Source organism: Paramormyrops kingsleyae, chromosome 3 (assembly GCF_048594095.1).
Source record: "Paramormyrops kingsleyae isolate MSU_618 chromosome 3, PKINGS_0.4, whole genome shotgun sequence".
Classification (NCBI taxonomy): domain Eukaryota; kingdom Metazoa; phylum Chordata; class Actinopteri; order Osteoglossiformes; family Mormyridae; genus Paramormyrops; species Paramormyrops kingsleyae.
In genome coordinates this window covers 31,924,300-31,949,166 of record NC_132799.1, presented here as the reverse complement: position 1 = coordinate 31,949,166, position 24,867 = coordinate 31,924,300, and the positions used below count along the sequence as shown (strand labels likewise).

General features: G+C 49.2%; 1 protein-coding gene and 1 long non-coding RNA gene across 19 annotated transcripts in view; one reads left to right on the top strand and one right to left on the bottom strand.

The window, feature by feature from the left end:
* LOC111843415 (membrane-associated guanylate kinase, WW and PDZ domain-containing protein 2-like) overlaps nucleotides 1–24,867 on the bottom strand; it is a 140,027-nt gene that overhangs the window by 95,526 nt on the left and 19,634 nt on the right. For 17 of the 18 annotated variants that reach the window (XM_072710173.1, XM_072710172.1, XM_072710174.1 and 14 more), the window contains exon 2: nucleotides 5,504–5,620. In XM_072710173.1, the coding sequence (XP_072566274.1) occupies nucleotides 5,504–5,620 (117 nt within the window). Of the gene's footprint in view, nucleotides 1–5,487; nucleotides 5,621–24,867 lie in introns of all 18 variants that reach the window. The other variant, XM_072710171.1, reaches the window with a different exon arrangement.
* On the top strand, nucleotides 6,363–22,102 carry LOC111843406 (uncharacterized). The gene is made up of 7 exons (XR_002838153.2): nucleotides 6,363–6,912; nucleotides 9,198–9,737; nucleotides 12,879–13,103; nucleotides 20,518–20,649; nucleotides 20,929–21,147; nucleotides 21,487–21,549; nucleotides 21,721–22,102. It is a non-coding gene; the product is annotated as an uncharacterized lncRNA (long non-coding RNA).

Sequence of the window (24,867 nt, the reverse complement as noted above, 5' to 3'; positions counted from 1 at the left end):
CACCTTCCTCAACATCGAGGGCTTATAGGAGAAGGGTTAACCGTCACCACCACACAAGAGAGATGAGAGACCATGCAAAGCAATGAAATAAGATCAAGCAAGACCCTTTGAGGTGTGGGTGATGTTTATTTGAGAATGAAGCGTGCTATGGTGTGTTTACTTGGGTGGACGTACACATTTACAGGAACACAAACGTGCTATGTATGTGGGGTGTGTGTGAGAGCAGATCCAACCAAGGTGAATAATAGATGTCCCAAGAGTTTGCTTCCGAACGAGCGGCTCCACTGCATCTCCCCGGGGCAGCGTTGGCACAAAGCCCCCCCACTCCCCTCCTCTCCCCTCTGCTCCTCTTTCTCCTGCGTTTCTCTGCTCCGCTCCTCCACCCACAGCCCTGTGGCCCCGCAGCCTCGCCCGTCTCACAGCCCAGCACATGAATATTGATGGGTGGCAGGAACAATCTCATCTCTCTCTTGCCCGGCAGCGTCCTTCCTTTTCCGCATGCGACTTGGGGCCCCGGGGCCGAGCCAGGGGGCGGTCTCAAAGGCTTATTCAGCCCCTCTCCTCCGGACCCCAGCTGTCCCCCCCAGTGCTGGGTGGGAATAAGGCCCCATTGAGAAGGCTGATCCAGGAAACAGCCTGCCACTGTACACCCCTGGGGTCCGGTTTCACTCCCAGAACCGCAAGGGCCGGGTTCGTGGGCCGAGCATCACCTACACAGCAATCAAGCGGTGAACAAAACCGTGGCAATATGACGCGGCATCATCTCAGCCTACAGTACCCCGTCGCTGTTCCGCTACAGAACAAACAGGCAGCCCACCTGTTCCTCTTTTCCCACTCAAAAAAAATAATAACTTTTCCGCTTCAGCAAGGCCACATACAAAGGCTGAAAACAGAGTATTTAGGTTTTATACACCCGGACAACACAATATCAGCACTATAAAGCCTCCTGAAAGCTGGTAAAACTGTCTAAACTGAGCCAGATGGGAGGAACAGGGGAGCTCTGCTCCATGCCGAGAACGACCACAGGAACCGCAAGTGATTCAAGATCAAGATGGGTTTTAATTCTCTGAGATTAGCACTTAATTGAGACCCTTTTCCGGTAGGTTGGATCTCTCAGAGAAATGGGGCATGGCAGGACTTGTTACGCAACACCACTACAGCAGTATCAGGAAAAAAAATGAATAAAAAGACAAGTGATATTAGGAGAGCAGGGGCGGCACACGAAAGCCCTAACCTGATTCATACACCAGGGGCAACTGATCACTCAGTTCAGCAACCTATCCGGTTCTGCATTCGTGTGACCTCACCTGGCCACCTGGTCCCAACGGCAAACAAGTTCTGGCAAACATGGCAGTTCCTGAATGCTAATCTGCTACATGGTGATAGCGGGAGAGACTACATCTCCTACAGGTAAAAGCCGTCTGATCCAGATATTCCACGACCCTCATATGCCCCGCACTGGCCCAACACAGGAATCTGAGATAAGCCTGCAGCCAGAGCTTAGCGGGATATTATCTGTTAGCCTCAGTATCCCATCTTGGTTAGCCTGCCGCTCCAGGTGCACTTCTGCTGGGTGGCCTGGTCGTACCCGGACTCCCTCGGCACGTTTACCACTTCTGCGTTCCCCTGGCAAATCATAGCAGAGAGCTTCCCCTTGGACATCGCCGACCTCAAAGAACGTTCCAGAAAATTTCATGGGATGATAAAAATAACCAATAACGGTCACTGTACTTTACAAGAAGCAGCAGGAGACCTCCAGTGCACTGTGATCCATGTGTTGTGTCTTTCACATCTACAGCAGGAACAGCCGAGAAGTGTGTTGGGGGGGAGGGGGGGGGGTAACTGGGGGGTTCCTTCTGACGTATGCAGGGGGGAAGTGGGGACAGTGGTTTCCATGGCAACCCTGAGCAAGACTTGGAGCGACGTGAGGGAGCGAACTGGTGGGCGCTGTCCTCGGGCTATCAGAAGAGGGAGAGGGGGGTGGGAGCCAGGATTTTGGATGGAGTTGATAGGAATGTGTGGCTGCTGGCCATTGGATATCCCCACAAGATGACGAGAAAGATGAGTATGGGCACAACAGAAGGAAACAAGGAGGCCATGAGCTTGGCGTCGCACCCCTTAAATTCAAATTGAATAAAGGTCTTTCCTGCAGGCATGGCCCTGGAGGCTGCGGGGCTATCTTCATAACACTGGGTGGCCCAGATCCAATACAGCTGCCATAAATAATTTAGAAATTGGGTGAGGACGATTATCATCATCATCAATGTCATCAATCAATCTGACACCCATAAACAGGGAGAGGCAATGAGATCCTTCTGGGAGGCAGGATGAGACTGATGCCCACGCAGAGGGGATAAATACTGGCAGCGCGGGAAAGCTGACCTCAGCTTGGGAGTGAAATCTCCGTCAGCACCACTCAGCGAGAGAGTGCAGTCAAGCTCCCCATTAGTGTGCCCCTGCCACCTTCCCTTCTCGTAGATCATGTCACACTCTCCACTAAAAACGCACATCGCTAAATCTCCGTCGCCTTTCCTCCCACCTTCCACGATGCTGGCCTTCCTACGGAGTCAATATACGTAAAGCCATCACAGTGAGGCATTTACACGGAAAGGGAGAGAGCAACTGGGGCGGGATTCCGTACCCCAAAAGCTTTGTCAGGGTATGGGAAAATGGGCCCCCACCTTCCCTCCCAGCCTGGGTGAGCAAAGCGGGACAGTGAGGAAGGCGTGAAAGCGCTATGGCCAAGTCAGGTCTCACATGGCCAGGATCGGTCATTGACAGTGTGTCATCACGCTCCTGTGCATATGCTGTCATTGGTTCTGACCAAGCGTGTGACCTATACCTTTTCAAGGGAGAACTTGAAGCCTTAGTATGTCTGCCCACTTGTGGTGTTGTGGTGGTGGGGGGGCTGTAAATGCTGATCTATTTATGTGATGTCAGGCATTCACCAGTGCTGCCGCAAAGAGCCATGACAAGCCAAGATTAGTGATTTGGGTAGCCATTTTCACCCCGGACCTGGAGGGCAGGTCTCACTCTCCATGCCAAACTCTGCTATTGGCCCCTTGTCACTCCATGAGAACACGAGGAACACAAGCGAACACAGAACTCACCAAAGTGCAGAATTTAACAAGTGCTGTGGAGCAGGACAAGCCAGCGGTCACAACCCACTGGTTTTAAAGAACCATGTTCCACCACAGGACTTGGACACAACACCACACATGGCATGGTGTCGGCAAACTCCCAAGGCAAATAATTAGGCAAGAGCTAGATGGTTCCATCAAAAATGCCATTAAGGCTGAATTAGACACCACAGTTATTGTTCCCCTTGCTCTGGTTCATGCTTAAATTTATTTTACTTGGCAGATGTTCACTGTATCCTTGTAAACCAAGAGCTTCTGGACTCTACTACTGAAGTGACACTTGACCCAATTCGGCCCTTCTACATAAAGACTAAACCCCAGGCAACACCTGTCAAAGAACCTCCCTGGGCCTATAACTGAAATTTGCCCTCCACCAAGATGGTCAGGGGCACTGTGGAAGTCAGGTGACTGGTTAAGTTAAAGATCCCGTTTGGGCCGTATGAGTGTAACCCTGCTTTCCACACTAGAGGAAGACTCCATGACTTCACACCCCCTAAGTTGACATAAAAGGCTCTCTTGACTTAAGGCACTCAATGCTCTCACTTTCACGTACTGAAGGCCCTAAAAGCCAAACAAAAAGATCAGCATGCCAGCCCCACAACCAAGGACCAGCCCAACATTCCCCAGCCCATATCCCCTGCCCACCTCCAGCACCCTTTAATACACTGTCACACCCAGTAAATTACAGGCGTGTACAGCCACAGTTCACGCTTAGGTGGAACCAGAGGGGCGATTATAAAGGGATCATTAAACCCTCTAGTTAAGATATTCCTTCTCTGTACAGACACTTCAAACGGCTACTTGAAGTTCCACTCCAAAAGGGCTTTATTTACATCTTTTATCCACTGTATCCATAGTACAGGAGAGACTTTTGAAGGACACACAGTTAACGATATACTTCAGTAACGTACATGAGGCCCTAGTGAAATGTTCATTAAACTATCTTCCTTTAATGAAGGTAAAAAAGAGAAGCCAATACTTTTAATGGCACTTATTATATCTTATAAATGATTATATCTTATTATTATTTGTCTTAAGAAAGCATTATTCTTAAAAGACAGATAATGGAATAATAGATTCCTTATTCCACATACCACTTGCTGAGAGAAGTAGGACCACCTGTTACTGTCCTTTAATATCATGACATTTTCAGACACTTTCAAACCACCTGATACTCTCCTTTAATATCATGCCTCGTTCACTGTAACTGTCCATAAATATTATGACACTTTCAAACTCTTTCACTATCGCCCTTTCCGCTTGCTTTTTGTTCTTTTTAAAAAAAGATTATATGGAGGTCATTATCAAAGTTAACAGGTACAGGAGCAGGACAGACATACCCTTCATCATGCTTGGTATACAGCTAATGTGTTGTGCAATATTAAAGTATAATCCATAGCACCCCATGAAGGCATTCTACATAACCTTAAAAGCCAAACTGGGTTATAAATCATTCCAGTACAAGCCATCCATAGTCTCACTGCCAGTGTCACCAGCAACAAATGAAAGCAAACTCACAGCTGCCCCCCCGCATCCCAGGTGAATGCAGGTGGCAAGAGACTTTACCAGGTCGGTAATACCACTCGGACACAGCCTCTTTTATGCCTGTAGGGACATTCAGACATATCTGCCCCTGTTACACGCAGGTTCCCCCAACACAGTGGGCGAAAACTATAAACATTCATTCTGTGCTTTCATGTTTCCCAGTACCAGCAGCCTAAAATGACACTCAGCACAAAGAGCGTTCAATATGTCCCAGAAGGCACCTAGGATGGCAGAAAAGGTCAACTGGTGATGTCATTCTTCACCAACAATACCTAAAAGGGGGTGAGCAGACTGTCCAAAAATGTGTTTGTCGTTCGTTTCTCAAGGGGCAGCTTTTCACTTGGCTGACCAAGGATGTTGGACAAACACTCATGCACCCTAACATGGGAATTCTGGCATTCATCTTAAGGACGGCTCATTCACGTTTGTTCTCGATACAGGCTATGCCAATGCCTGTTGATCTGCGACCTTGTGGTGAATGCCATGTGGAGTGCATGTTACAGCACAAATACAGCACAAAAAGACCTTAAAGCCACAAACTGCAGATATTGTCTTTACACCAAAACAGATCATCGTTGAGCTATCATTTCTGTCCAGGCAATATGGGGGAAGGAAACACAGACACCACATTCATATACCAGCAGCAAATAATAATCCTTCATAGCCGAGGGAAGGCTTCAATTATCCACTGAGTTTGTTACCACAGCAAATCAAATTTTCATGCAGCTGGGAAAACAACCTCTCCCGTGTCAGTTCACCAATTCACCAACCCTAGCAGATCACGTCAGAGATGCTGGGTCACCTCGAGGAACACTCACAGGGCACAGTCCGGAGGTAGAGGTTGTCCCGGATGGTCTGTTGGAGCTCGTGGTCCACGGAGCCCTTCTGGAAGCGGAGGTTGAGGTAGCGCCGGAGGTCTTTGTCAACGATGCCTCCTGCAGAGACAGATAACGAGATACTCTCAGTGGGGTACACCCAGGCTTCACTAATTGCTGTTTACTTTCCCCACTCCTTCAGCACCTTGACAACTGTCAGACCCAGGACAGGCGACAGAACAAACACATCTGTGGTGTAGAACCGGCTCAGGAAATGGCCAGCCACTCTCCTATTCTGTAATCCAGGAAAAGCTGCTCGTAGATATACCCTCCACCTGGTAAGCAGATACATCTATGCACACGACAAGCCAGGAGTGTGTTTGCTAAGGATGTGCTTGGGTACCACACACGTCCGAAAGCCAATCCCTGAGATGGGATGGGGGGGAGGGGGACTCTGCTCCCCAGCCCCTCCCACTACACCTCCCCATTACACTCCAGTGATGAAAATATGCGCTACAGACTGGAGATATCTCAGTGTACTACTTCAGCGGGAGAGGTGTGACTAGGGCATATATCTTTGGGGGGGGGTGCGGTTTGATGATAGAATAGGCATGTCTTATTTTATTTGCTAACAAACTGTATTTTACTATTAGATGAAAGACAGTTATAAGACGTGTGAGTCCCCTCCCACCCCCAGATGTGCAGAAGCGAAGCAGAATAATCGCTCAGCCTTTCGGGTTTAAATTATAAAACACTGCAACTGCCATCCGGCATGCGGAGAAACACGGACGCGATAAACACGGAGCTGCCAACCGCCGTCTTCTAACGAAGGACGTTCGTTTGAAACAGTACCTGGCGATCGATTCAGATGGCGGGACAAATCTCCAGCTACCAGCAGCGACGTCCGGATTTTATACTTCAAAAGACCAGTCGCGTCATCTTGACGACGTAAAGTGGCAAGCTTTAAAGCTTCACGGGGATATTTTTTTCTTTTTGGACACACAGCGATAATAAAATCTTTGGCAAGTGTTCCAGAAAGCAAGTTAAAGAGGCATGCTTTATATCATCCTATGGCAAAGACACACAGAAACACCCAGCACTCAACTGATGTTAATCCGAGGCATGTGGCAGAATAAATACATAGTGCCGCTATGCAAAGGTTAGCCTGGGAGCCGCGCGCGCATCCCGCGAGCCAAGCGCGCGCATCATTACATCAACAGTCTGCCGCTTTTCACAGGATCAATTAAAAGACGGGAAAAGATGCTGCAATGAAGCCAGGAGCTTCTCGCTGTCATCCCCACACACACGCACGATAAACATTAAAAGCACCCTCACAAAGGCAGCTGACGAAGCTCCTCTCCAGCTGCTACAGATGTTCCCAGCCGCCGGCCCGCGGCCACCGTTCTCTTCAGGTAAATCTCCGGGAAGAGCCGCTTAGATCGTTCCGTGGGTAACTCCCCTTCGGGTGGGAAAGGGAAGGGGACCCGCGCTCACGCCCCGGCGCCTTTCTCATCCACGAGTTGGTCTCCCCGACGAGGAGGACAGCCTGCCCTGCACGGCTGCTCGGGTACGCGGCGGAGAAGAGAGAGACGGGGGGGAAGAGAAGGAAAGACGGCGAGTGTCGGGGAGGCAACAGAGGAAGAAGCGCTCTGCCTAGGGGGACCTAGCGCTGCGATAGCCTGCATCTGATTGGACGGCCAGGCTCCCGAGGTCCTGGAGCTCCCCCTTTTGGTGGCTTTGGGCACTGCGACCGGCACGCGGTCCAATGTCCCGGCGTCGTGTGAAATCATCGCGCAGAGACGTCACTGGCATGTGTGCAAGTTTGTTGCCGATGAAGTCAGAAAAACCAGTGAGACAACACGCCTATGTGGGGGAAAAAAGCATTCCGAAAAAATGACGGGGCTCCTATGGCTGGAAAAGATTATTCCAAATCACAAATGCATCGCCTGGCATCCATTGGGGGGAGGGGGCAGCTTGGCACCCAGGGGACTGCCACCAGTATGGAGTAGGGGCAGAAGGTGACCCCTTGAGGGGGTGTACACCCCCATGGCAATGGCCAAACCACATGACATTAAGGCTGACCAGGTTGTGACCCCTGAAGCGCATGGGTATAGGAGTAACAGACAGAAAAGGGGTGACAGAGCGTGGCTCTGCATGCACACACGCACACACACACACACACACCTGCATACAGGAGCCATCCTACAGATCCAACTGAGACCTACGGCAGACCACAGGGTGGGCCCTGAACACAACGCAACTTGCTAAACAAATCAGTGGATCGCGGAGGTACAGCAAATGGAACCACAGAGGCACAGCCGGAGTCACCAGGGGCCCAGGGGATAGAGAAGCATCGCCAAGCAGGAGGAGCCAGGAGCGATTCCCCCAACGACCTCACACAGAGCAGCGCCGGCTGTTTGCTTGCTCACGTCTGCTGCTGCTGGCCGCTCGTATTTTGGGCGAAACCTTCCTTTTGTGTGTGTGCGTGTGAAACAGAGAGAGAGAAAGAGAGAGAGAGAGAGAGAAAGAGATACATCTGCCATACTGGAGGTCCTTCAAGCAGGAGACGGGGAACACCTCAGTTGTTGGTTATGTTTATTTCATCCCGATTGGTGGGGATTAGAGCACAGCACACGGCGGTGCTGCTGCCGTTTAACCGAGGCAGCGCTTGGATTCTTAAAGGGCCGCGCGTCGTCAGGGAGACAGCGGCCGCTTCGTCCCGAGAGCATCAGGACTGATGCAACTCAGCGAAACTCGCAGTTAAGGAGGGGTGAATCGCGGTGTCTTAACTGAGAACGATGGAGAATCTAAGCTTGTGCGGGCAGGGTTAATGATGGAAATTACCCCCCCCCCCACACCCCAGGCACCACTCTTCCAAATTTAGACATTGCACAAGGAGGGGGGGGGGGCACAGAAGGAACATCAGAGCTGGCTTTTCAGCCAGTAGAAAGTGTGTCACCAAAAAAAATGCATCAATCCAAGGCTCCACGACACTTTCAGGGTAACGAAAACCAGGCACTCAATAGCCATCAGTGCTCAGATCTCCTCGATTCGAACCCAAGACCGATAGGGGCACTGGAGATAACACAGAATGCACCTGTTTTTCCTACAAGCAACAATCCTCGCACCCTTTGCACAGGAATTCCCCAATAACATGGCGAAAGAAGACGTGAGGTAGTGAAGCAGCTAGGTTGAGCAGCATCTGCCCTCCTGTGCAGGGAAGTGATGCTACCAACCATTAAATATAATGCAGCAGCCGGTCGTGTGTAACAACCCTACTCATCCAGCCTCACGCCCCCCCACATGTCGTCACTACAGCCCAGTAGCTGTTATAATCTGCAGACGTGCTGTTACAGTGAGGCCTCACCACTGTGTGACTGTGTGTGTGTGTGTGTTTGTAATTATTACATTGTGATATAACCTGTAACTTCTTAGTTCTGTCATTTGTTCAGTCCCCACAAGGATACCCTCAAATTTATACATATCTGTAAATTCAGTCAAAAAGCTAAAAATGCCAAAAGACTTGTATTTTGTTTGTTACTTATGGTTAAGGTTAGGGCTGAGTAGGGGTAGTCATCATTGGGATTAAGGTTATACCTAGAGAAATGAATGGAGAGTCCCCTTAAAGATGAATATGTGCGTGTGTCACAAATTCAAAGACAGTCAGACAGCTGTTTGCTATTTTCCTTCTTATCAGATAGAGAGGGACAGTCGCATTCAGGACAGCATCACCACCCCGAACACAGATTCCAGCCCCTTCCCATCCTCGCAGGAAGAATCGCCACATTTTTCCGGAGGCGACCTGACTCCATAATCTGCTCATCTCGGCAAACAGCTGGATCTGCTCTCTGCAGTCACACCCTGGCCCATCACACACACGGGCAGATTAAATGGAGGAGCTGCCCCCCTTCCCGCTCTCCCACCCATGCGGCCTGCACTTGCTGATCGCCGTGGAAACTAAGCCATCAGATGTACACCACAGGGAGCTTGACACCGCCTGCATGACAATACCGCCGCTGGGGGGGAGGCTCCACAGAAGACGTCCATGCTGGATTGCTGTTGAAGACCTAGCAGAACCTCGCGGCATGAGCCCCTACAGAGGAAAAAAGGCAGCCCCCACGCAAGACACCAAGAAACGAGCCAATGAAAGGAATATGCCGGAAATAGTAAAGGCAGTGTCCCGTAAAAGGGGCCCCCCACAGCATCCGCCCAAACCACAGATCCCTACTCATCCACAGTGAGTGTGGGACACAGGGGTGACAAAGAGCCGATATGCGACACAGCATCAGCGCCGCCCGTAGGCAGCCCGTTGATGTCCTGGTCAGATCGCGCCCGCAGCGAGTTTAAACGCCACGTGTGGCACCCCCAAGAGGCAGGCTTCCCCCGAGGGCGGGGAACTGTGACATCAGTGGGGGGAGTCCAAATGCCAGTGTGAACAGATACACACACTCACACATGCACATACACACAAACACACACCAGGGCTGCAAATACATCATTTCAGCATCGTCATCACGACGCACACATGCGCAATAATCACATCGCATTTGTCATCACTGCTTTGCGTCTGTTGACACAAGTCGGGGCAACACCACCAATTTATTTGACACACTCTATTGATAGATAATAAGTTCAATTTGGCCATCGTTTACTTTAGGTAATTTCAACTCGTTTTTTTGTTTTATACATTTTTTTTCTTGCGGGAATTTCACAAATTGCGATGTGATGTCATGCAGCCCTACGCGCACACACGCAAAGATACGCACACACACGGGATGACGGAGTCGGGAGGGTTTATCTGGCATGGGTTCTGTGATCTCAGCTCAAATTCAAAGAAAAATCAGTCATCGCCCCCCCCCCACTCGATTACAGTAATACACATTCAAAAGAATGGGGGAGGGGGGCACTGGAAATTCTTCCCAGTGTGAAAGCAGGGGCGGCTGTTCAGGCGAGCCTATGAACGGGTTGCAGCCTCACAGGGACACAGTCAGCCCTGAGTCCATGGGGGGGGTGCTGGGATAAAGCAGACGTGGCCGGCGTGGGGCGTGGGTGTCTCGTTATAAATACAGCCCGCTTGTGAAGAAAGTGGGCTCCAACCGCTTCTAAGCTTCGATTCAACAACCACAAGCACAGGGTGTGCGATGCACCGGTAATCGCGCATAAACATACGCATACAAGTCCTCTCGTGTCGTAGTAAATGCATACCTATTACCCCCTGCTGTGCCAAAATATGGTCACCCAATCGAATATCACGCAGAGAGCAGGCAGGTGTTACCTAGAGAAAATAACGTGTAAATATGATGACATCAGGGTCGGGGAGCCAACGGCACGTCCCACAGAAGGCCAGGCTGCGTACCAAGAGTCAGCGAGGCGTAGACAGACACTTAATAAAGATCCCCTCTGCTCCCAGAGTGAGGGCACAGATGACAAAATTCACAAGTGAAAACACAAGGCTACGGCCAACGTACTTGATAGCTGTTTCTATTATTACAGAGATGTACAGGTAGAATGTACCGATTGGCAATACTGGAGAGCACGAGATGGGGGTCTGTGTTTGCAGGCTGCACCATGCAGCCAGTCTGCAGCTCTGTTTGATTTGGAGATCGCGGCGGGCGACTGGTAAGCTCAGGATGGCGAATCAAGCGAAGAGCAAAACTGATCATTTGACGCGACTGTCAACTGTGCTGCCAGATTACAGCAGATGTACATGAAACGACTGGGTGTGGAGAACTCAAAAGGGGAAAAAAAGGCAAAACCACAGGCGGGCATCACCAAATAATCACAAATGGGCGGCCGCATCGTTATACCTCACTCCAGTTAGCTGTCAGTTGCGTTAATTATCCCGCTTGACTGACAAGGCACCAGCTCCGGTGATGACCTGGAAGAGGGGTGTAGACGTGCATTCACATGCAGATTCACCCTCAGAGACTTTTTTTTTTTTTTTTAAATAAACAAACAAAAAACACCCTCACTTCACAGGGTGCCTCTGCGTTTCCAGCATGTTCTGTTCGGTGTGTCGGCTGTGTCCGCGCACCCTTCCCTCACAGAAAATCACAGTTACAGGAAAGAGAAGAGCTACTCTTGTAGAGCATTGTGTCATCAATACAATGGTTGTGTGTTCAAATCCCTGTGAGCACAAATAAATTATAACCCATCCCTGCCCTGTAAGTTGCTTTGAATAAAAGTATCACATAAATGAGTAAAATGTAAAGAGATGATGGATCATACAGAGAGCTTGTTATAAGTGAGATCAAAACACTACAGTTATGGCAGGGGTATAGAAATGAGACAAAACTGGCATTGAACCAATGGTTTGCGTTGCTTTGTTAGAATTTGTGTAGCACCTGCTCTGTAATTGCTTAAACCTATACCTGGGAATTCATTGTAAGCACACCCTAGCTGCCCTTATGCATAGTTAGCTCCTCAGTAGCACGTATGTTTGAAATGTGCCCCAATTGTAAGTCGCTTTCGGAAAATAGCATCTGCTAAATGTGTAAATGCAAATGTAAATTGGATTTCATTTACAAAGTCATTCAGACAGGAAGACCCTAAGGCTATCATAGTCCAAACTGGCAATGTGGCAACATATAGTTCAATCCTGTAAAGAAAAAAAAAACACAGGAATCCAACATCTGCATTGTCCACACACACATGGGCGCACATGGGAGTTTTACTTACATTAAAATGTTCTGAGGGCAGAATGAAAAATGACTGGTTCAGAAAGATAGCCAATCAGATTGTAGAGGAGGTGGGCCCATGCAACTACAGGAAATGACACCAATCAGATGTCTTGGTCCCGCCTCCTCTAGTTGTTCTAAAGCAGGGGTGTCAAACTACAGTCCTGGAGGGTCGGAGCACAGTTTTTGGTTTACCTTCATTTAACACACCTGATTCAACTACACACAGAGCTCATAAGCTAAATCGTTTGTGGTGGAACAGGGAAAGAGCTAAGGTACACAGGGCTCCGGCCCCCCAGGACTGGAGTTTGACACCCCTGCTCTAAAGCAATCGCTTTCCATTCTGCCCTCGTAACATTTTTGTGTAAAACTCCCAAGTGCCCCACACGCACACACACTCCCTAGACAAATTACAGTAGCATTTATAAGTTGTGTTTAGCAAAGCAATTTCCTTATATAAAGTAAAATGTCAGATCCTAACACACACATACTTAAATATTGTTCTGGCACCTTATGTGCGTCAGACTTGACGTCTCCTCATACGCTCACAAGCAATTATCCTGCAATAAACCTCCCTTCCCAGGGCAGAAAAACAGATCACAGCATCTTCCCTCGTCCATTTCTCAACCAAACCAGGTGCAGAAGATGCTTCGCTCACCCGAGTTGCCTGCTTGACACTCGATCTCTTTTTCCTCTTTAAGGAAGGTGCCTGCAGCCCCTGTTTACATACTCCACGTCACCTTCTCAGCTCCATGACCTTCGTGAAACTCCAGCAACTATACGACATCAGGCAGGGGGGTGGAGGGGAGCCAGCGGAGGAGTTTTTCCAGGCGTGTCCTACTGGGCGAAGTCCCCTGGCTGACCCAGGATGCGCTGGAGGGATCGGACCTCCCAGGTGGCTCGGGAATGCCTGGAGATCCCCCCAGGTCAGTGACCTTGGAAAAAGAGGTCCAGCCAGTATGCACGCTGCGACCACAAGCCAGGGAAGTGCTGTAAAGGTGGGTGGGTGGGTGGATGGATGGACGCATGGATGGAAGGTTATAAGTCCTACACTGAGAGAGGGGAACGTCATCTCGCAGAGTCTGATCTCAACTGCCACTGGCAGATCAGCCCCCTGCTGCTGAAGGACATGAGAGCGGCAGGGGGCTTTGGTTCTGAGGTCAGTCACATACCAAGGGAAATACGAATCCACTCCTAATCCTAGTGAGATCAAAAGCATGGTTTTTCTGGGAAGTGCACATGAAGAAATCTGAAGAAACTGAGCTCATTGAGATGCCCCTCAGCCTCCATCGTCTCGGAGCTGGATTCCGCCGGCTGCACTGCGCCCTCGCCACGACCCGCCCCTCAGACGTAATTCGATCATCTCCCTGGGTCACTCCCTAATTCTCCAGGACCGGCAGACCATCGGCGCCGGCATGATTAACAGGCCGGCATGTGGGACACGCAGACCGCTCTCGCGCTGATATTAATGTGCGACATCACTGCGCCTCGCTCGCTGACATGCGGCTTTTATTATTGGGGCGCGGCAGGTGAACATTATTGCGCTACGCAAATCGACTGCACCGCTCGCATCGAGTCTGAGAGATGCCCGGGACCGCAATAAAGGCAGATAGTCGGGTATTAAAGCGCAATCGTGGCCGGTTCTTCCTCAGGCTGTATTCCAATGTCTTTGGCAGGGAGCCGACCCGAGAAGGAGCCTCGCTTTCAGGAAACCAGCATTAAAATAAAAAAAAAACCTTTAAGAAAATGACAGATACAGGGGCTCTTTAATGCTCGGGGTTACCCAGGCTAAAGCCCAGGGGCCTCTGCTAACTATGTTATGAGATTGCCCCATATTGAAAAATAAAATGATGTATCTCGCTTTTAACCAATATGTGACGCGACAGCTTCACCATCAGGGGCCGCTGGCCATGTTAATGCGCCTCTGAATATAAAACATCTACATCCCTAAGTAGGTCTTCACAGACATGCAGAGTACTGCACACTAACAAACAAAAACATATGTGCTCTCACTTATGTCGGTGTTAACAGACAGAACCAATGCGATCACGAGTGGCACACGGCACGAGGTGTCGGATAGCTCACACACGGACATAACAAGGCACAGTGAGGTGACAGACGTGCCAGGGGAGAGCACACGGGACTGACATGTAGACACGCATCCCACTCGAGAAAAGGCAACAGGTGAGAATACACACTCTTGCCCATTAAACCCACCGAGAACAGCACTGCTGCACCAGGACCAATCAGAGTCAGCAGCCCCAGCCCCACCATCCAATCAGAAGTGACCCCCAGAATTTCATGCTGAGGTGTTGTTGGCACATTCCCCACAGAGGCCCTGAGCTGCTGTCACGCTGAAAATATTTGTAAAGGCTTTAAGCTCAACACAAGGCTATTCATGGGAGGGAGTTCAGGTGTGTTTTACAAGTGGAATTCTGGACAGAGCATACACAAAATATAATCAATGCAACTGTCAGCGTGTGCTTTGCTGTCAGGGGTCCTGCAAGCCGGCAGTCGGACCTGCTGGTAGAGTGAGGATTGTTAAAAAGTACAGAGTCTCAAGCTAAGCCAGCATGAGTACAGTAGAATGTCACTGCAAAATGAAGATGGGGCTCTCGCTCCGCCCCTGGCAACCCCGACTTAATCACAACCTTCAGACGAGCCGCATCAATACGCCAAAAGGACACGAGAGCACACGCTTACAGATGAGATGCTCGCTCGTTCTGGACATAGCCAGCCACCCACCCCCTGGATGAAGCGCAGTCCGGTCGACCCTCCCAGGCTCTGACGTTCGCGGTTCGGTGTCGATTTTCTGCAGCTGTCAGGAGGTTAATTAAGGGTTCAGCGACAGCCAACTTCAAGACTCCAAGCAATTAAGACGGACAAGACCCCTCCCTACAAAGAACAGGGAGAGCAGACTACAGTAATGCCTGCAGCACGGACGGCTACGGGGGCCACACCCTATGTCAGGGGGTGCAGACCCAGGAAGGAGCTGGAAATCAGAGGGTGACTGCTGTTTCGCACGGCCCGGAGCTCCTGCGCTACTGTGTTCTTTGAAAGATCGTTCATGGGTTCATGGTGTCCTCGTATACGGCCTTCTGCAAGGAGCAGAACGATCCTGGATGGATCCCAAAACACCTGGCCAAAAATTCACCCAAACACACTGCTTTCCATCTTTCTCCAGTCACACTGATGCAAATTCCAGCACATCCGGACGTGGAGATGTGTGTGCTTCGGTTTGCGCGCATTTTCAGATATTAGCTCATGTTTTTTTACGAGTGTGTGACTGTGTCAACAGATGTAGCAGAACCAGAAGCCCAGTCTGTGTGACTGTGTGTGTGTGTTTGTGAACAGACTGCCTCATAAATCAGCCCACAGGACACACGGCTCCTTAAAAACTTTCACCCAGAATCCTCAGCTCCTCCCACCTTTCACTCCGTGCTCCACCCAAGTTGGCATCCATACATCCATGGTCCTATTGAGCCCATCAAATTTACCTTTGTGCCCACATCATGGCAGCTATGAACAGGTTTAATTGGACCTAATGTCAGGGTGAGGTTTTGCTGGTGGCCCAGTCACTGAGTTAGTGTAGAGGCATATGACAAAGTCTGTATCTTGGCTAACATTCAGATCCAAAATGCTGGAGTTACTCGATTTTGCTTGTCATTAATCTGCTTACCACTCTCACCCCACCTGGGGACGATGGGAAAGTAGGAGGGGCTAGACAGCTGCACCAGTCAACTTATCTGTATGCAGATGAAATGAATATCAATGTGACAGGTGATATTGCCTTGGTCGAGCCAAACTGCTGTCATTTCTGATAATCCTCCTCCAGTTTATCCGATGCAGGCAGGAAACGCAGAACAATGCTCCGGGAAAGCAGAGTACTCATTTAAATATCGTGCCAGAAAACAGAAGAATATAACCAAAAACAGGAGAAGAATGAAGGAGACCCACGGTTACGCTGGTCTCTGCAGAAAGGCTAATGGCCGCCCCCAAATGACACACAAGATCAAAAAGCAATGCGCTCCAGCCCCTGTGGATTAAAGGCAAGGGATCCGTCGTATGCCGTGACAAAGAGGTCCTCAATTATACTGCTCGGGGTGAGCAGCTAATCAGATCAAACGGCAATCACATCGGGTAAGGTGAGCAGCCAATTAGATCCAGCGCTAATTATATTGCATTTGGTGAGCGGCTAATCAGATTGGAGGCAAGGCAGCTAAGAGAAGAGCTCTCAAGGTCAGTAAGCATGATACCCTCATGCTGTGAAGCAGTCATGTGACCCATTGAGGAGGTCATACTGAGGAACTGTGGGTTTACCATGGGTAGGCCCCCTCACGTCTTTCTTTTAGTGATGGTTCCTGAACACTGTCTCAATGCCATTGAATTTCACATGGCAAAGGTTAGCTTAGCCATTTAGTGAATTTGAGATTATGGGCTTAATTTTATCCAGCTGCTCAATGCACGAAAGACCTCACAATTTTACCTTTCACCGCAATAATTATTCAGAATGTACAACATCGTCACACATGCACGTTTTAAAAGGTACCACAGGATCGACGATCCGGGATGTAAAGTCAGCCGGTCTGACCCATTGAGGAGGTTGTGTGTCCATTAGTCAGCATCCAGGTGAGAGTGGCTTTGTCGGCACAGGAAGACATAGAAGCTGCCTGGAGTACAGAACGCAATGCTGAGGGTCTGCTTCTCTGTGAGGAACGGGCACCTCTCCCCCATAAGACATCCCATTACTCTGCATTTTTCTTGGCGGCGCCAGAATCTCCCACAAGTGGAGATCTGCTGACCGGGGCGGCTGTGACACATGGCTGGTTTATAGCATTTTCTGTCCAGTGTTCGCTTGGCGGATGGGGAAGTTTCCCGTTTGGTCAAGCCCGAAATGATTCACCTCTGGATGAAAATGTGCGCCAGTCTTCCAACGCAGCACATCTGGATTCCATTGCATTTCAAGGAAAGGCGCGGATGTGACAGCTACGGAGACTGCTGCACAATCCACAGACACCCCTTGAAGATGACGCCTTCCCTTCATATTCGCACGTCAACATCACCTGACACCAGCATCCCTCGTCACTAAGGCTCCTTATAGACACGCTACAATAATCACCCCCCCCCCCCCAAAATCAATGACATCTTGCTATAAAAGTCCAAACAGTGGATGAAGGCAGTGGCCAAACATTTCATCATCACCATTTATTCATCCATTCGTCTTCTAAGCACTTGTCCTGGTCAAGGTGATGGGCAGCCCTGAAGCCTATCGCTGGATGGGATGTGTCACAATTTATTAAGACGTTCATTTTTATCATTCATAGTGATACAAAGGGGTAGATCACCATATTTCCAACAGTCAATTATCTAAGCAGAATAAATTACAAAAGCAATATAAGCCTACTCCAGTGCAGCCAGCAAGATAATAAATTAAATGGAAAGTGACACTGTACATGTAAACAATACCACACTCATAAAACACAAAAGTTAAAATGACAGGACCTGAGAGCTCTCATTACCAGCTGCGACACATTAAACCTTAATCAAACAGATGGAGACCATGACCCCTCCCTCCCACATCCTTCCAATCACCTTGCAGATACTCTGAGCCACTCCTTTTATATATTCCCATGCAGCCCCGCCCTCCCACCGTCCCTCCAATCACGCTGTAGATACTCTGAGCCACTCCTATTATATGTTCCCATGCAGCCCCGCCCCCATGCTGAAGCATCTCACTCATACCTCACACTAACCCAAAGGCCCATCATCCTCCTAAGTGTTATGGTAATGAAAAGCAGGAATCATATCAGTGCCTGGCATTAAGTTTGCTGGCCCTCGCTAGGGGTGGATTCCATAGCTTATCCATCCCGGTACACATGATCACCATCTTAATTAGTTATGTGTTGAAATGCTTTTGCTGCAGAGCCTGACTGCTCTCCTGCAACTCACTATTGCCTTCTATAGGAGGACTGTAACTGCTTTGTAATGGATGCCCAGCCCAATCGGATCAAAAGATGATTTGTTCTGGATTTTCACAGCTTTTGGAGACCAAGACGTTAATCACATTTCTGTGTTTGCTCTGCAGCGGCCGTATGGACAATGTGTGTGTGTGCGTGCCTACACTGTCCGTGTGTGTCACAGCAGCATGGGCGGCTGATGATGGCCCAACACCATAGCCCCCCCCCCCCCACCCCCACCCCAACCTGCCTGGCCGGCAAGCAAATTACACTGGAACACCAGACCCAGGGAATCAGCTTTCTGGAAGCCCTTTCCAGCAGCAGCAGATGGGCTCAGGACAAGCCAAGCCCACCATCCCCCAGACTCATGACAGACAGTCCCAGCCGCCGTTCATTCTCTGGACCCAGCCAGCAGCAAGGGGGCATGCGTGGTTAAGCAGGAGAGTAACGCAAAATCCACCTGGGGGCCAAAGTGATGCTTCCATGCTCCCAGAAGTCAGTCTCCTTAACATACACAATGCTCATGACATATGACACCCACACCCCTCCCCCATGTCATGTGACTCCCATGTCATGTGACTCCCATGCCCCTCCCAATGCCCCTCCCCCACCTTCACCTCACTAGCCTCCCTGACATACATGATGGCCATGTTTTGAGATGCCCATGCCCATAATTTTTTCGCTTAGAACTGAGATCACAATTTTTTTTTCTCAAATTTAAATATTTATTGTACTCAACTGCAAAAGAAAACAAAACACGATTGTCCTAAACATATGATTCATGCAGGACGGGCATATCAACTTCTGGCAACAGAAAGGAAATGCTCAACTGGCCGTTCAGTTAGGGTAACCAAAACAGCCGTACCGAAACTTACAGTGGGGAACATCTTTGGTACTTCTGTACTTTGGGGTGGAACTTGAAATGCTTTAAATGTCAAACGCAAATAGCAAATAGCCTGCCTCTGAAACTGAATACAACACTGTCTTGAAAACAGTTGCGCACTCAGAAACAACGATAAACAGGGTAAAAAAAAATTATAATAATAAAAAAATAATAATGGATGCGTGGACAGATGAAGTGATGAAAGCTTTAACTCTGATCTGGTCAGAAGAATCAGAGATCAGGATAGCATAAAAGAAATAAAGAATTGCAATGTGATTTTGTTGTAATAAACATTGGAGAATTTATAAAACAAAAAAGGAGTTCAACATAAGTTTACCCACAAGCCCATCACAGACCCGTCTAGGAGTGATGTAAACACCAAGGATGAAAATGATTGCGATCATTTTGGAGAATGCATGCAGCACTCATGCAAAAGCAGTGCAGGTAACTTTAAACCCATTTTTAAACATATTAGATTAGATTAGATTCAACTTTATTGTCATTACACATGTATAAATACAGGGTAACGAAATACAATTTAGCATCTAATCAGAAGTGCAGAGAGTAGCAAGTGCAATATGTACAATTTGTACAGTCAAGAGAGTGTGTACAGTGGTGGGAACAGTTATGTACAGATTATGTACATATACTAGATAATCTTCCATCCATCCATCCATTGTCCAATCCGCTTATCCTACTGGGTTGCAGGGGGTCCGGAGCCTATCCCGGAAGCAACGGGCTCGAGGCAGGGAACAACCCCGGACGGGGGGCCAGCCCATCGCAGGGCACACTCACACACCATTCACTCACACATGCACACCTAAGGGCAATTCAGCAACGCCAATAAGCCTCAGCATGTCTTTGGACTGTGGGGGGAAACCGGAGAGCCCGGAGGAAACCCCACGACGACACGGGGAGAACATGCAAACTCCACACACATGTGACCCAGGCAGAGACTTGAATAATTAAAATTGCAAAACTTGACCAGCTTTTTTCTTCTTATGACAAGTAAAAATGTTTTAGCAAAACCTAAAATCCCTGCATTATAATGTCTGTATACAGAATTGACAGTGAGAAAAAGCCTGATCTTAATCTAGCTGACTGGTGAAGTAAGAATTGTGCACGTACAACATGCAATGTTGGTATTAATATCGCATAACGGCCAGCCCTATAATATACTACAGTCATTTTTCGAATTCAGTACAAAATACCTGCCTTGCGTTGTGATGTCATTCAGCGCTGGCATCAGTATTTATGCCAGTGGAAAACCAACACCGTGAAGTACCGTACTTTTGGTACTTTCTTGAAGTACCAAAGTAAGGTATGTGGTGCAGTGGGAAAGAGAATGCGCCATTTTAAGAGAATGCAGAATTATGGGATGCTTGAGACTCTCTGGGGAAAAGTCGGAGCGCTTGTTTTGATCCAGTTAGAAATGAGATGGCATGGAGGTGTGAATCCAGTTCGCGGTTTTTTATGATTTATTGTGCATCCCTATTACAGACCCACTGTACATCCCTCCAGCAGGACCGAAGTACTGGCCCAGGAAAATGGCATTTGGCCCCCACCCTCAGAGAGTTATAAAGTCTTCCCACTGCATGTCACGTGGCGTGTGCCACACCCCCGGCACAGACGGTAAGTCCACCACTGTCATGTGTCATCCCTTTCCGAGGCTCCGCAGGAGGTGACGGATGTTAAATGAGCATATAGCCATGTATCTATGGGGGTGGGGGTGGGGGTGGGGGTGGTGCGAGGGGCGGCGGTGGTGGGTGAATGTATGACAGAGAGAAATACAGGGGAGGGGGACGAAACGAACACTTGTGTGGCCTGACATTAAAAGTAATTATTCCTGTTACGTTAATAATTATTATTCTTACTCAACTGGTTTCCCCTTCTCTGCTACTCACCCATAAGCATGACACCCTGATGGGCAACCTGACACCCTGATGGGCAACCTGTCACCCTGATGGGCAACCTGACACCCTGATGGGCAACCTGACACCCTGATGGGCAACCTGACACCCTGATGGGCAACCTGACACCCTGATAGGCAACCTGACACCCTAATGGGCAACCTCCCGCAGGAGCAGCCTCTGCGGCCAAATCACCGCCGGGAACAGCATCCTCATTTCTGTATGCACTTCTGAGGGGAGGGTGTGTGTGTGTGTGTGTGTGTGTGTGTCGCTTTCTTCCTCTCTTCCCTCAGAGCTCTCTAATTACAGCTGTCTCTCCACAAATACCAACATCCCTGAGATGAATCGCTATGTTCTTCTTAACAAAAGAAGCACAGAACTAGAAATCATGGGGTGGGGGGTATGAACAGCCTGTGCAGCAACACCAGCCTTAATCACCAGTGACACTCTCTGTTAGTCCATTTCAATATCATCATTGCCATAACCATCCACTATCAAGAAAACCAGGATGTCAAACAAACATGACATACAGACCCTTATACTATTGTCCTGTTCCCAGGCTGGTGAATCGTACTTCCTGGCACTAGATCCATGCTCACTGTCTCCCCTACTGGATGAAAAGGTACCAGAGATGGATGGCTGGATGGATGCAGAGACATACATGCTTATACAAGGAACAGAAACTTGGCCTTTGCTGATAAATGGGAAACGTGGAAGCTACTGGTCTACAGATAAGAGGTAGATGGTAGGAAGATCAGCGCAGCGAGCCGTATATGTCTGATCTTCTCCGCAGATCTGCATCACGATGCTGTCACTGTGCTGTTTAAGGAAGCCAGCCGAAGTGGCAGCAGCTCCTGTTCACTTGAGCCACATCCTGGGTGAAGCATCGTACTGCCGGGAGTTGAATGAAGTTACCCACGGTTTGTGAGACCCGTCCCACTTCACTGATATGGGTAAAGATCCCTTCCTGAACCTGTACATTGCCCTTTTTAGTACCATTTTTTAGGGAATGAGCTTAGAAGTAATGAATAACGCAAAGTGCAAGGGCAGATCATTTCTGAAGTGCAGTAGGGCAGTATTCCATTTGATTCTGATTAATTCCATCACAGAAATCTTTGATATGCTTTTTTTGTCCAATGGCAAGACAGAATGAAACTTGGAATTTCCGAACTGAATAAAACGGTCGCTCTGGTTGGTGCCCTTCGGGGCTCCGACCTCCCAGCCGCACTGTGCATCTCTGCTGTCCCCAGTCTGCCTCCTCCTCCCATGCCTCATTATGCAGGTCTCTTTGTGCAGAATAGTAGAATAAGATCTTTCCAGCATCTAAAACGAAGACCAACTCAATAACTGGGGTTCATTATAGCCTGAAAAACATCCAGTGGCAGACTGAGGATGTTTTACCTGTCTGTAAGTCTCGCTACAAACACTGCAAAGGCCCTCTCACGTACCTATAAAATCCTCTCACTGCTGTCAACATACTCAGACACACCTATAAACATCTTCACACACCTGTGAACATCCTCACATACCCATAAAGATCTTCTCCTACCTGTGAACAACCTCACACACATATAAACATCCCCACAGATTCAGGAGTCTTATGAAAATCGGCTCTGCAATCCATCAGCCCGGCTGACTATTGGAGTAGCACAGGAAGGGCATACGCCTGACTAATCATGCCACCACACCTGGCAGCCACCCCCCTTAACAAATCTTGACCTTTCACCCTGCCGTGGCACACCGAGGTGCTACCCTTCCTGACGCAACGTAGTCAATGCTACTGCAGGGTGATTCAAGCAGATGGAGTCCAATTTCCATCAGGCCGTCTTTGTTAGCAAATGATGTATTCGTTGCTGGGGTCACCTTGGCCTCTAGCAGAACAACACCCCACCACTGTGCCATTTAAACACACGGTGACATTAAACTTAGTCACTGTATTTATCCGAGCTGCTAAGTGAACTGGAAATTGAATGACGAGATTCAGAACAGGAAGCGAAGCCTCGGCTAATCATGGGTGACCGCCTGCCGCACTGTGGTGAGGCAAAGACAGGTAATGAAGCACACGGTGTCCCTGCTTGGGATAACGAGGCGCTACATGACCTCCAAGCCGAGCTCCCCCGTGGACAGGAAGTGGAGCAGAGAGACGCTCGTCAGTGCAGAAAGACACGCATCGGCGAATTAGAGTGCGAAATGGCAAAGTCTGGGGTTCTAACGAAAGCCCGCCACCATCCAATCAGCTGTCCCGATTCTGTCACATGGGAGGCCATTCCTATAATACAGCGGGAGTGCAGATGGAGAGAAGAAGAGGGCGGTCAGGGGTGATGAAGGGCCTTAGGAGTGGGGGGGGGCTCATGGCAGTCGACTGGCATGCGATCACAAAGGACATCTGCTGGGGAATCCGCACGCGTATGCGTATGCACATGCACGCACACACACACACACACACACACACACAATGTGTGACTCATTCCCTCACTTACACAAACACATTTGCGCCCTCGACTGTCACTCCGATACCCACCCCCCCCCCCCCCCCACCCGGGTCGACGCAACAGCAACCTCAACATATCAACCAGCAACACACTAATCAGCTGAGCAGCCATAAGCACCCGAGTCCTGCTGAGAGCAAGACAGCCAATCTGAGAAGCCGGCGCAGCTCAGTCATGAAGACGCGACCGGCCTGGGCTCAGCGCACAAGTGTGGAATGTGTGTGTGTGTGTGTGTCTGTCTGTCCTCCAATGGCTATCCCGGCTACCCAGACCGTGTTTACGGCAGTGTGTGCGTGTTGCGTGTGTAACTGTGACCTACAATGTCCCCAGACAGATAGTAACACCCACGACACACACTCCAGGGACACGTTCACAAAGGAGACGCCATTTTTTATTCACACCTTTGTTTGCTTAGAAAAGGTACTTAAAAAAAACGAGCCATCTGCTTGTGAGTTTTGTTGAAAGGGATTAGGAATCACTCACGGTGTTAAATGGGAGGGGGGTCAGGTATCATATATCACTGAGGGGGAATGAGAGAGAGTAGTGGATGGATGAATGATGGATGGAGGGAGGGAGGGAGGGAGGTTGCAGGCTCAGGTTCCTCCAGGGGGCCATGCAGCATTTTATTTCCAAACTGTGAAAAAGCTACAGTAAACCTCAAAGCTGCAAGGCCTCCGGCAGGCGGCCATCAGAAGATGAGAGTAATAACCTGGGAAGGGCTTTCCTGACAGGAGAAAAGGCCGCCTGACGCTGGGAGAGCCTCCAGCTCCAACGTCTCGGCACCGAGTGATTTCAGCAGGTCCACAGGACAGCTCCAGGGGCTCACGGGGGGGGGGATGGGGGGCAGAGAGAACAGAAATAAATGCCAGTGTGTGAAGGAGCACAGTCTAATCATGTGCCACGAAGCTGTGATGATAAGTTATGGTCCAATCATATGACATGAAGCTGTCATCATGAAGTACAGTTTAGTCATGTGATACGAGGCTGTCGTCATGAAGTACAGTCTAGTCATGTGATACGAGGCTGTCGTCATGAAGTACAGTCTAGTCATGTGGCACAAGGCTGCCATCATGAAGTACAGTCTAGTGATGGGACACGATGCTCTCGTCATAAGTTATGAATTAATCACATGACAGAAGGTTGACATTATGAGTCAATTTCCTCTTTTTATCTATAGCATGTAAACCAGCGACCTTTTGGTATTGCATCCAGGGTTGTTACCACCCAACAACCGCTCCAGGACATATAGAACTACAAGTGTTGGCCCCCCACAGGTGACATGACCTCGCCCTGGAAGCTGACACCAAGCTGCCTTAGAGGCCACAACTATGTCACCTGATACAGCATCAGGTCACTCGGATCAATCGCGACAACCACGTCACCCACGTGACTGGGGATGTTTACATGTCTGTTCAAACATCAGACAGCTAAGGATGCTGAATAAGTGCGAA